The sequence below is a fragment of the Erinaceus europaeus genome, chromosome 2 (genome assembly GCF_950295315.1).
Source record: "Erinaceus europaeus chromosome 2, mEriEur2.1, whole genome shotgun sequence".
Classification (NCBI taxonomy): Eukaryota; Metazoa; Chordata; class Mammalia; order Eulipotyphla; family Erinaceidae; genus Erinaceus; species Erinaceus europaeus.
In genome coordinates this window covers 16,848,987-16,862,340 of record NC_080163.1, presented here as the reverse complement: position 1 = coordinate 16,862,340, position 13,354 = coordinate 16,848,987, and the positions used below count along the sequence as shown (strand labels likewise).

The following is a 13,354-nucleotide window of genomic DNA, read 5'->3' as shown; positions in this document are numbered from 1 at the left end:
AGAACTTAATGATTATTAACATCTATGTACCCAAGGAGAGGCCATCTAAATAAATCAAACATCTACTGAAAGAGCTACAGCAATATATTAACAGCATCACAGTAATTGTAGGGGAGTTCAACACCCCACTCTCTCAACTTGACAGATCATCCAGGCAGAAAACAAAGAAACGAAGGAGCTAAATGAGAAGATAGATAAACTAGAACTATTGGACATTTTCAGAGTGAAAATGGTGATTTCGCCACTTTGAGCCCATCTTGGATGGAGCTTGAAGAAATCATATTAGTGAAGTAAGTCAGAAACAGAAGGATGAATATGGGATGATCTCATTCACAGGCAGAAGTTGAAAAGCAAGATCAGAAGAGAAAACACTAAGTAGAACTTGGACTGGAGTTGGTGTATTGCACCAAAGTAAAAGACTCGGGTGGGTTGGTGTGGGGGGAGTTCAGGTCCTGGAACAGAATGGCAGAGGACCTAGTGGGGGTTGTACTGTTATGCATGTACAAACTATTGTATTTACTGTCAACTGTAAAACAATCCCCCAATAAAGTAAAAAAAAAAAAAAAAAAGGGAGTCATACAGTATTTTCCCTTTCTTTACCACCAGGGCTATCAGTAGGGCTTGTTGCCTATACTGCTTCACTGCCCTTGGTGGCCATCTTTGTTGTTTTGGGTATGAGAGACAGAGTTAGAGGGGAGAAAGGGAGAAAAGGGTAAGAAAACATCTGCAACACTGTTCACTCCTTGTGAAGCTTCCCACCCCCTGCAGGTGGATCCTAGGGGCTCACACTTGATCCTCCTGCCTCACGGTGAGGTGTGCTCTCTACTGGCTGAGCGGCCACCCAGTCCCTCCTTCAGTGTTTTCTGTTAACCCATTCAAGCCTCACGAGTGTGAAGACATGTTGGGATAATTTCTTTTTTTTTTTTTTTTATTTATTCCCTTTTGTTGCCCTTGTTTTTTTATTGTCGTAGTTACTGTGGTTATTATTGATGTTGTTATGGATAGGGCAGAGAGAAATGGAGAGAGGAGGGGAAGACAGAGAGGGGGAGAGAAAGATAGACACCTGCAGACCTGCTTCACCACCTGTGAAGTGACTCCCCTACAGATGGGGAGCCGGGGACTCAAACCAGGATCCTTATACCGGTTCTTGTGCTTTGCGCCACCTGCGCTTAACTCACTGTGCTACTGCCCGACTCCCAGGATAATTTCTTAAGGTGAGACTCAAGTGATGTTTTTATATATACATATATATATATATATATATATATAAAGATTTTATTTATTTATGAGAAAGACAGGAGGAGAGAGAAAGAACCAGACATCACTCTTGCACATGTGCTGCCGGGGATCAAACTCAGGACCCTCATGCTTGAGAGTCCAAAGTTTTACCACTGTTCCACCTCCTGGACCACTCAAGTGATGTTTTTTGATAGATCAGCTCCTCATTAAAAATTACAAAACACCACATTTGCACCATCTTAACATGTGAAAATAGACTTAAAAATCACACACCTCTTAACCTGATCGTTGAAACCGAGACATGTAAGCAGGGCTGGTTCTTACTTGGAGGTATGGGGGTGAAGAGGGAGTCTGTTCCTTTGCTCTTCCAGCTTCGGGTGACTGCTGGCTGCTGGCTTGCCTTGACTTCCTCTCACCTTGCTCCACTAGTCACGTTGCCACCTTTGGCTACAGTTACATCTCCCTCTGCTCCCCTCTTAAGAGGACACTTGTGGCTGTACTTAGGGCACTCCTAGCTATTCCAAGGGGCCTCCCCAATTCAAGAGCCTTAGCTTAACATGTGCAGAGTCCCCTTTTCCTGGACAGGTATCATTCACATATTCAGGGAGTGGAATGTTGGGGAAGGTGAGATTATTCAATATCTCACAGTCAGAGTGGATTGAGGGGGGAGGGGGCTAGATAGTGTAATGGCTATGCAAAGAGACTTTAGTGCCTGTGCCTGAGGCTTCAGAGTCCCATGTTCAATCCCCCAGCCACCATTAGCCAGAGCTCAGCAGTGCTCTGGTAAAAAAAAAAGGAAGGAAAGGTTTCTTTGTTTCTTTTTAATTTTTATTTATAAAATGGAAACACTGACAAAAACCGTAGGATGAGGGGTACAATTCCCACCACCAAAACTCCATATCCCACCTCCTCCCCTGACAGCTTTCTTATTCTTTAACCCTCTGGGAGTGTGGACCCAGGGTCATTGTGGGGTGCAGAAGGTGGAAGGTCTGACTTCTGTAATTGCTTCCCCACTGAACATGGGCGTTGACAGGTTGATCCATACTCCCAGCCTGTCTCTCTCTTTCCCTAGTGGGGCAAGGCGCTAGGCAGGACACATAGTGGGGTCGTCTGCCCAGGGGAGTCAAGTAGGCATCATGGTAGCATCTGGAACCTGGTGACTGAAAAAAAGTTAAGATAATAAAGCAGAACAAAGTGTTGCCTAATCGTGAACCTAAAGCCAAGAATATTGTAGATGAAGATTTTTGGGTGGTTCAGTGGTAGAATTCTCACCTGCCACATGGGAGGCCCGGGTTCAATTCCCGGCTCATGCACATTCCAGGAAATGTTTCTTCCTCTTTCCCTACCTCAACCCCTTGTTTAAGCACAGTGTTCTTGTGTTGACTCAGCATTTTATCTATTAACCTCGTCTAGCTTACATGAAATGTAAGAATTCGTCTGTAGTTTCAGAGAGCTAAAACCCCAGTTCATAAGTAATGTACAAATATCCTGTCTTTAAAAGATTTAAAATCAGACTCAGCAGAGTCGTGAACAGGAAGAATTGTCCTAAATTTTAGTTCCTCTCTGTCATCAACCATATATGATTTTAAAAGTCTTTATTTTTTCTGAGTACTCCATTTTTCTCATGAGTAAAATGTTCATTATAGGTTTAAAATAATTCACCATTTCCTTTCAATGCCTGGTGATTTTTAATTATTTTCTTATTACCACAAGGATTATTGCTAGGGCTGAATGCCTGTACTATGAATCAACTGCTCCAAGTGGCTTTTTTCTCATAGAGATATAAATAGAGAGAAGAGGGATAGAGGGGGAAAGAGAGAGACACCTATCACACTGCTTCACTGCTCGTTGAAGCTTCTTCCCCTACAGGTCCTTAAGCATAGTGATCTTTATTAGATGCACTGCTGTCCAGCCCCCACCTGGTGACTACTTATAAACCTAATTGTCACTTAGGTTTAAATTACTTTTCATTAATTAATTAATTTTTTAATATTTTATTGACTTATTAAATGAGAAAGATAGGAGGAGAGAGAAAGAACCAGACATCACTCTGGTACATGTGCTGCCGGGGATCAAACTCAGGACCTCATGCTTGAGAGCCCAATGCTTTATCCACTGCGCCACCTCCCGGGCCACCATTTTATTATGTTCTACGCATTTTTTAAAAATTTTTACTTATTTTCCCTTTTGTTGCCCTTGTTTTTATTGTTGCTGTAGTTATTATTTGCTGTTGATGTCATCGTTATTAGATAGGACAGAGAGAAATGGAGAGAGGAGGGGAAAACGAGAGGGGGAGAGAAAGATAGACACCTGCAGACCTGCTTCACCGCCTGTGAAGCAACTCCCCTGCTGGTGGGGAGCTGGGGGCTCGAACCAGGATCCTTACACCCGTCCTCATGCTTTGCGCCACGTGTGCTTAACCCGCTGCACCCTGCCCAACACCCGTTCTAAGCATTTTCATCCCTTTTCCCACAGCCATTTTAGGACATGTCCCTTGGCATTTCATTTGAATTTTAAATTTGTACGTGGTTTTTCTTTACAGGAGGATCAACTTTTTGCGGCATTGCCTCATTGTGTCTGATGGGTAAACTGGAAGAAGTCTTTTCCGAAAAAGAACTGAACAGGATAAAGCGATGGTGTATAATGAGGCAGCAGAACGGTTACCACGGAAGACCCAATAAGCCTGTGGACACCTGTTATTCCTTTTGGGTGGGAGCGACTCTAAAGGTAAGAGGAGCAGCAAAACTGAGGCGTCTGGACTCTGGTGTTAACATGAATCATATTCCAAGAGTTTGACCTTGGCGCTGTTCAGCAAATACTGTTGGGTCGAAGCTTTTTCTGTTTTCCCGTTTCTCTCTGGCCAAGCTAGTCTTCTGTTATGTTTCCCCATAGAATTCACTTATCTGTTGTGCTATGTGAAAATGTCCATTCCTATAAAAATCAGGTGACTAATACTAAAGTAAGAAAGAAGGTATCAGATTGGTCAAATCTTGCTACTGAAACTGACCAGTTGTCCATCACTGAGCAGGGATTTTTGAACATGCCTGCAAAGGCTTTGGAGGAAGATACTACCATCAAAAGATGAAATGTGGATTATTCCTGTCAAACCCTTTTTTAGATGTTCCTTTTTTTATTATTATTATTACTTGTATAAACTTTCTGAAAAATACAGATAGGTTTATGTATTTTCTTTCTTTTTTTTTTTGTTTTTTTTTTTAATCGTCCAACCTTCCCATCTCTCACACTCTCTTTTAATTATCTTCATTTATTTATTTATTGGATAGAGACAGCCAGAAATTGAGTGGGAAAGGAGACTTAGAGAGGAAGCGAGACAGAAAGACACCTCCAGCACTGCTTCACCACGTGCAAAGCTTTCCCCTTACAGGTGGGGACCGGGGGCTTGAACCAACCTGGGTCCTTGTGCATTGTAACCTGTTCACTCAGATTCACCCATTTTTCATATTTCTCTCTGCCACATGTTGATATACCTAATGGGGCGGGTGGAGTGGGGAGAAGAGTGCCATTTGATGGATTTAAAAATCAGTGGAACTGGGAGGGAGTTGGGTGGTAGCTCAGCGGGTCAAGTGCACGTGGCACGAAGTGCAAGGACCGGCATAAGGATCCCAGTTCGAACCCCCGCTCCCCACCTGCAGGGGAGTCCCTTCACAGGTGGTGAAGCAAGTCTGCAGGTGTCTATCTTTCTCTCCCCCTCTCTGTCTTCCCCTCCTCTCTCCGTTTCTCTCTCCCTGTCTAACAACGACAACAGCAATAATAACTACAACATAAAAAGACAAGGGAAAATAAGTAAAAAAAAAAAAAAATCAGTGGAACTAAGCTTACAGTTTTACTATAAGAATTAAAAATTGGGTGACAAAATTTCACTATTTAACAGAACAGACTAAGCTGGACAGATCCCAAATTCACTGACTAGCAAGAGGTTTGAGTAATACAGTCTATAAAACAGATCATGATGAGCTGAAGTTCCCAAAGGCTCGACCAAGGACTTTCTGAAGAGAAAAGCACATTCAGAGCTATGGTATCTGAAAAATGAGCCCATGTGAAAGCTTGTTGTCTATAATACATAGTTTCTGTGTCGTTTCAGCTTCTGAAAATTTTCCAGTACACTAACTTTGAGAAAAATAGGAACTACATCTTAGCAACTCAAGATCGTCTCATAGGGGGATTTGCCAAGTGGCCAGACAGTCATCCAGGTAATTTTTTTTTTTTTAAACTCCTTAAGTAGATCTTAAAACATCTTTACAGAGTGAACATATGATAGAAAACTTAGCCACTGTTGTAAAGCTCAGATTAGATAAAACTGTGTCTTATTAACTTGCATAAGTTTAGGTCCGTTTACGTTCTATATGTATGAAGGCATCAAGAAAGAATGGGGCTTACTAGGGAAAGAGAGAGGCAGACTGGGGGTATGGACCGACCAGTCAACGCCCATGTTCAGCGGGGAAGCAATTACAGAAACCAGACCTTCTACCTTCTGCAACCCTCAACGACCCTGGGTCCATGCTCCCAGAGGGATAGAGAATGGGAAAGCTACCATGGGAGGGGGTGGGTTATGGGGATTGGGTGGTGGGAATTGTGTGGAGTTGTACCCATCCTACCTTATGTTTTTGTTCACTAATCCTTTCTTAAATAAAAAATTTAAAAAAAAAAAAAAAAAAGAAAGAAAGAATGGGGCTATAAAAATGTCCTGCTGCAGTTAGACTGATTGATTTTGCCACCCAGCTTTCCTCGGGGTCTTCATGGGTACAGGATTGCACCACATCTGGCAATTGTTAGTTTGTTTTTAGACAGCAGGAGAGATCACCGCACTGCTCTATTTCTCACAAAGCTTCTTTGCATCCTGCCCCCATGTGGTGGCCAAGGGCTGGAGCTTGAGTCCTCACAAAACTGTGAAACTATCACCTTGTCTATTCCTAAAACTTTTAATTCTGGGAGCCAGGCGGTGGCACAGTGGGTTAAGCGCACATGGCGGAAAGCACACGGACCAGCTTCAGGATCCCGATTTGAGCCCCCGGCCCCACCTGCAGGGGGTTCCCTTCACAGGCGGTGAAGCAGGTCTACAGGTGTCTTTCTCTCCCCCTCTGTCTTCCCCTCCTCTCTCGATTTCTCTCGGTCCTATCCAACAACGATAACAGCAGTAACAACAATGATAACAAGGCCAACAAAAGGGGAAAAAAAAACCTAAAAAAATTGTTTCATTTAAAAACAACTTTTATTTCTGTAACTGATATGAATACGAACTGTTTCTCACACCTATACATGGCTGTATTGACATGCAAACTGTGCCCTTTTAGAAATAAACTGTAGCCTTTCCTAAGGCAAGATGACATTTAAAACTTATCTATCTAAAATGCTATAGATTTATTTAAGAAAAGTGGCCCAGTGACTGAAGCCTTGAACTAAAAAGCCTGAGATCCAAATTAGATCAAAGGCATTACGTTTTCCACAGTGAGGCTCTGCTTCTTTCTCTGTCTCTTTCACGTGAGTAAATAAATAAATACATCTTTTTTCTTTTCTTTTTTTTTTTAGAATATCGGTTTCTATTTTTTTATATTTATTTATTTATTTTCCCTTTTGTTGCCCTTGTTTTTCATTGTTGTTGTAATTATTGTTGTTACTGATGGCGTCGTCATTGGATAGGACAGAGAGAAATGGAGAGAGGAAGAGAAGACAGAGAGGAGGAGAGAAAGATAGACACCTGCAAACCTGCTTCACCGCCTGTGAAGCTACTCCCCTGCAGATGGGGAGCCAGGGGCTCGAACCGGGATCCTTACACCAATCCTCATGCTTTGTGCCATGTGCGCTTAACCCGCTGCGCTACCGACCGACTCCCAATAAATACACCTTTTTTAAAAAGAATGATTTTGGTCATGGTGCCACTCATGGTTTTCCTTGAGTGCATGGTGCTGTTTTAGCAAAGATTGGGCATAGGGCAATCATGGTCCCTGGGAGCATTTTGGTGTAAACACACTAATTCCTTCTGAGCAGTTAGAGAAGCCTTTTTATTACTATTACTGAGACAGAAATTGAGAGGGAGGGAGAGAGCAAGACACCTACATGCAGCGTTGTTCACCACTAGTTTAGCATTCCTCTACAGGTGAGGCCCAGGGTCTTAATCCCAAATCCTTGCGCACCATAATGTGTATGCTCAACCAGGTACACCACCACCCAGCCTCAGTGGCTTTTTCTACAAGAAAATTCTTTTGTGGGGCAGGCAGTGGTGCACCCAAGGATCTAGGTTCAAGACCCCTGCTCCCTACCTTTAGGAAAGGGGGGGGGGGGAATAGCTGCCAGGAGTTGTGGATTCATTATGTGGGCGCCGAACCCAAGTGGTAACCCTGGTTATAATAAAATGATAATAATCAATTTACAGAAAGAAAAATTGTTAGCATTTCTCAAAAGAATCTGTTGACTTTACTAGTGGTGTAAATGCTTGGAAGTAATATATGTGTGTGTGTGTGTGTGTGTGTGTGTGTGTGTGTGTATAAAATTTTCTTATTTGTTCATGAGAAAGATAGGGGAGAGAGATGGAAAGAACCAGACATCACTCTGGTACATGTGCTGCTGGGGATTGAACTCAGGACCTCATGGTTAAAAATCCTATGCTTTATCCACTGCGCTACCTCCCAGACCACGAAAGTAATACTTTTTACAAATACGTCACCATGTCCTCAGAATTTCTGTACTACAGAACTTACGTTTGTATGTGGAATTGAGTTTATATGACAAGCCTGCTCCTAGAGCTTGTAGAAACTGTTAGTTGTTTAAAATTCCTCCCCCCCCCCTTTTTTTTTTGAATGAGAAAACCAAGGCTTCGGTCTAGTATGGTCAATGCTAGGGCTTTACTCCAAATCTCATGGTTACAATCCTGCATTCTACTACTATTTCACTTGCCAGACCACCAAAATGATTCTTGCTTTTAAAATTAACTTTCTTTTGCTTTCTATAAGTCTGCTAGTATGTTTGACATAAATTTTTGTATATGTTTATAGATGAAATATGTAGAAATCATCAAATGTTGTTATGGAGAATGTATTGAATATTTAAAGTGCTTGAATACATTATCTACAGATGAGTCTCGCTTTTTTTTAAATCTTTTTATTTATTATTGAATAGAGACAGAGAGAAATTGAAAGAGGAGGGGGACAGAAAGACATCTGAAGCCCTACTTCACCTTTTGTGAAGTTTTCCCCGTGCAGGTGAAAACCAGGAGCTTGAACTCAGGTCCTTGAACACTGTAATGTGTGCACCACTGCCTGGCCACGAGTCTCACTCTCCTGTGTATCACACACATACACACATATATAACATAGACGTAAAATACAGTAGTTAAATTCTGATTCATTGGCTATAATGAAAATCCTTTTGAGAAATAAATAATTTTAGAGATCTAGGAAAATTTTAATTTTTTATATATTTTTCCCCTTTTGTTGCCCTTGTTATTTATTGTCATTGTTGTTATTTTTGTTGGATAGAACAGAGAGAAATGGAGAGAGGAGGGAAGACAGAGAGGGGGACGAGAGAGACACCTGCAGACCTGCTTCACCGCCTCTGAAGAGACTCCCTGAAGGTGGGGAACCAGGGGCTCGAACTGGGATCCTTATGCCGGTCTTTGTGCTTTGTACCACATGAACTTGACCCGCTGCACTACTGCCCAACTCCCAGATTTTAAATTTTATACAGCTCCTCATTGATGTCATTCCCAATGTATTTTCTCTCACTTTCTGTTGTGTCAGTTCCTGCGTAAAGTTTCCTCATTTCTGGACGGTCCAATGGAGTTGCTTCCTGCCTTAAGTAATTTTAAAATGGCTACAAGGAAACTATGAAAATGACAAAGAAACTCTTTAAGAATCAAAATTCTACAGGGAACATATGATTTGTTTTTGTGATCTGAAATTAAAAGAAATTTATCCAGATGAAACCCAAGAATCCCATGGAAAGCTATCCAGGGAAATTGGGCAGGCCATTAATGAAGATACCTTTAATCAGATAACATTTGAGTAAGCACAACTCTTTGTCATGTTTGTAATAATAAATGATACTCAGATAAACACTTTTAACTTTTCCCTTCATTAGTGATTTAACAGTTTTACAAAGCTATGAAACCTCAGGGGGAATAACTTTATAACCCTATATGATCAGTGTAAGTCACCATAACCTTTTTGCCAGTGTTCTCACAGAGTCCGAGAGACAACTTGGTTACAGTTGTTCGAGCAAGATCATTTGTTTTAGTCATCAGCATTCCACATCTGAGCAGAACCACCCAGTACTTGTACCTTTTGACTCATGTCACTCGGCACGCACTTCTCCAGTTCAGTCTTTGCTTTTTTGATTCCAGGGTAGGTAGTGTTCCCTTGACTCTATGTCCCATAACTTTTCTATCCAGTCACCTGTCATTGGACATTTAGGCTGCTTCCACATTCTTGACTGTTGTAAATAGTGCAGCTATGACCATGGGGGGGGGGGGGGTGCGGAGGGATATGGCCCTTGAATGAGTGGATTTTGTTCTTAACTGAGGGGCTTCCTGCTTTACGGTGCAGTCACTGACACGTGAGTACAGTTTCATTCTGCACAGTTCTCTTCCACCACACCCTTCTTCTCCCCCAAGCCCTTTGTATTGATGCAGTACACCGTGCCTAGTTCACTTTTCATTCCATGTTCTCCCTCCCTGTTCCTATTCACCAAGTCCCTCTTAGAAGTGAGATCATGGGAGTCGGGCGGTGGCGCAGCCGGTTAAGCGCACGTGGCGCAAAGCGCAAGGACCAGCAGAAGGATCCCGGTTCAAGCCCCCGGCTCCCCACCTGCAGGGGAGTCGCTTCACAGGCGGTGAAGCAGGTCTGCAACAGGTGTCTATCTTTCTCTCCCCCTCTCTGTCTTCCCCTCCTCTCTCCATTTCTCTCTGTCCTAGCCAACAGCAATGATGACATCAATAACCACAATAATGTTAAACAACAAGGGCAACAAAAGGGAAAATAAATAAATATTAAAAAAATTAAAAAAAAACAAAAAGAAGTGAGATCATTTGGTGTTTAGTCTTCTCTTTTTGGCTTAACTCATTTAACATAATGTCCTCCGGTTCCATCCAAGATGACACAAAGGTGCTGACCTCATCTTTAACAGCTGAGTAATAGTCCATTGTGTATATATGACATAGGTTTTGTTTGCTTGTTTGTTTTTTTGCCACACTGTTATTGGACTCCTGGTCTGCCTCCAGGCTTTGGCTATTACACATTGTGCTGCTATGGACACAGGTCTTCATATTAGGATCGTATGTGCATAGTTCAGGAATTGTCAGAGGTTAGATTCAGTGGGAAGGGGCAATGTTCCCCAGGTTCCAAGATTTGCTTTCAGTTTTAAGAAGAAAAAAAAAATTCCTTTGGGGGCTGGGTAGTAGTGCACTGGGTTAAGCACACATAGTACAAAGTGCAAGGACCCACACAAAGATCCCGGTTTGAGCCCCCGGCTTCCCACCTTCGGGGTGGGGGAGGTCTCTTCACAAGCAGTGAAGCAGGTCTGCAGGTGTCTGTCTTTCTCTCCCCCACCCCGTCTTCCCCCTCCTCTCTCAATCTCTCTTCTGTCCGACAACACCAACAGGAGGTGGCCACCATGAGCAAATGGATTCTTACCGCAGGCACCAAACCCCAGCAACAACCCTGAAGGCAAAAAAAGGAAGGAAGGACGGACGGAAGGAAAAAGAAAAAAATCCCTTTTTTTTTCCTTTTTATTTAAGAAAGGATTAATTAACAAAACCATAGGGTAGGAGGGGTACAACTCCACACAATTCCCACCACCCAATCTCCATATCCCACCCCCTCCCCTGATAGCTTTCCCATTCTCTATCCCTCTGGGAGCATGGACCCAGGGTCATTGAGGGTTGCAGAAGGTGGAAGGTCTGGCTTCTGTAATTGCTTCCCCGCTGAACATGGGCATTGACTGGTGGATCCATACTCCCAGTCTGCCTCTCTCTTTCCCTAGTAGGGTGGGTCTCTGGGGAAGCTGAGCTCCAGGACACATTGGTGGGGTCTTCAGTCCAGGGAAGCCTGGCCGGCATCCTGATGACATCTGGCTCCTGGTGACTGAAAAGAGAGTTAACATACGAAGCCAAATTGTTGAGCAATCATGGACCCAAAGCTTGTTAGAAAGTGAACCACCTGAGATGGAATTAGAGTATATTATAAAAGGAAAGGTCTCACCCGAGTAATGAAGCTGAAGGGTTGTCATTTCACACGTGAAGTCTCTGGACACAGTCTGAAGTGAAGCATGTTGAGATGGCAATCGTTGCGTTAAAAAATCCCTTTTATGTTACTTTTAAAACATTGTGTTTTTGTATCCTGTAGAAAGCAAAAGAGGGAACGGCTGATGTTAGGAGGTGTTTTGTATAGCTGCTGTTCTTTGTCGTCTAATCAAAACATGTTGAGAAGGTCACCTCTCCCACAGAAAACGGTTTTCTCTTACGAATAATGTCTTCTGGGGGGGGGGGGAAAGATACTCTAATAAATTTAAAATGCTGGTGTTGGAGATGATGTGAGGACATGTTTCAGAAACTCATGTTTCCAAAACTCATGTTTCCCCTTCGAGTTTATGTTTAATATGTGGAGAAATGCAGTTTATGTTTAATGTATTGAGTTTATGTTCAATGTGGAGAAATGCAGATTGAGAATAGCTAAAGTATTTTTGTCCGTTGTGCAAATGAGAATGCCTGTGATGACCCAAATGCTTCTCTTTCAGATGCCTTGCATGCATACTTTGGCATCTGTGGCCTGTCACTAATGGAGGAAAGTGGAATTCGTAAAGTCCACCCCGCCCTGAATGTCAGCACACGGACTTCTGACCGTCTTCGGGATCTTCATCAGAGTTGGCAATCCAAGGACTCTACACAGTGCTTAGAGAAGGCCCACAACTCCACATGACTAACTTTGGAGGAGGAGGAGGAGAAGAAGGGGAATCTCTCGGGTAACTGTAGCCCAAGGGTAAAAGCCATGTATAACCAAGTGTGCTCTTTTTTTCAGGGGTAGTCTTACAATCAAATCTTGTGCTGAACTGACTTGGGGTGACGGTCTTGAGCCAGTGACCTTTGTACTACTGGATTTCAAGAATATCCGTGTTGATGTTGGAATCTCAGTGAGCTCTGTTGTGGTCTTCAGTGTTGATATTTGTATTTCTAAAATTCAGCAAATTAATTGTAGGTATGTAGGTTATCTTTTTTTTTAAAAAAAAACAACTCTTCAGTACAAATCGTATCCCATTATAAACTGGACACACCATCAAAACAAGTTTACGGTTCATAAAGCATTGATAATCTTTGTGATCATCTTAAAATGCTTGACGGCTGGTAATAGAAAATTGTTTTTAATGAAGTATCTGGGATTATTCTTTGAAAACAGATGATCCTATAAAACCTTTGATGGAAGAATAACTTATTTTGTCTTAAAACTGTGCCAATTGCCAATTGGACTCCTGGGGCCTATGTAAATGAAATTTGCCTAACAAGAATGAATAGCCTCAGCTAATACAATACTTTTCTAAACGGAGATTATTTTAAGAAGACTATTATATGCGTAGCTAAGGGAAAAGTAATTTAATTGTGTGTGGTTGTGTATGGAAAAGTTTTGTGTGTAAATAATCGTTACATGTTCACCTTTAATCTCAAATCATTGCTTCCCCACTCCCCAGAGTGAAGATGACCTCATCTAGATGGCAACAGACTTAGTGCTTTTGCTTATTTTTCTGAGATATGTGATATTATAAATTATACTTTTATACCTGAGTTGGTTTTACTCATCTGGCTTGTTTGTTTTTTTTGTTTTGTTAGTTCTCAGTGTGTTAATGGCTCTCATTTTAGACCAGTGGTTTTATATTTTTTTGCAACTTAAATAAGTAAAAAAAAAAAAAACTAAAAAAACAGAATTACTCAAGTAAATTTTTACGGTGCATTGCCATACATAGTCACTTGAATTTTTATATTTTCAGGTAGGTGGGAGTGAAATCAATCATTTAGGTGTTAAGAACTGAATTTTTACTCTTACTCTCCCCCCCCCCCGTATGAACAAGTTTACTACAAAAGACATAGTGTAAAGACTTGTCTTCATTATGATCA

General features: G+C 42.0%; 1 protein-coding gene across 2 annotated transcripts in view; it reads left to right on the top strand.

Annotated features, from left to right (window-relative positions):
• Window positions 1-13,024, top strand: part of PGGT1B (protein geranylgeranyltransferase type I subunit beta) — a 30,826-nt gene extending 17,802 nt beyond the window's left edge. The window contains exons 7-10 of one of the 2 annotated variants that reach the window (XR_009545662.1): window positions 3,782-3,966; window positions 5,342-5,450; window positions 11,986-12,443; window positions 12,931-13,024. Coding sequence is in view for 1 of the 2 variants with exons in the window: in XM_016187615.2 (XP_016043101.1) it covers window positions 3,782-3,966; window positions 5,342-5,450; window positions 11,986-12,167 (476 nt within the window). In the remaining variant the exon portion in view is untranslated. Of the gene's footprint in view, window positions 1-3,781; window positions 3,967-5,341; window positions 5,451-11,985 lie in introns of both variants that reach the window. The other variant, XM_016187615.2, reaches the window with a different exon arrangement.
• Window positions 13,025-13,354: the final 330 nt, after the last annotated feature.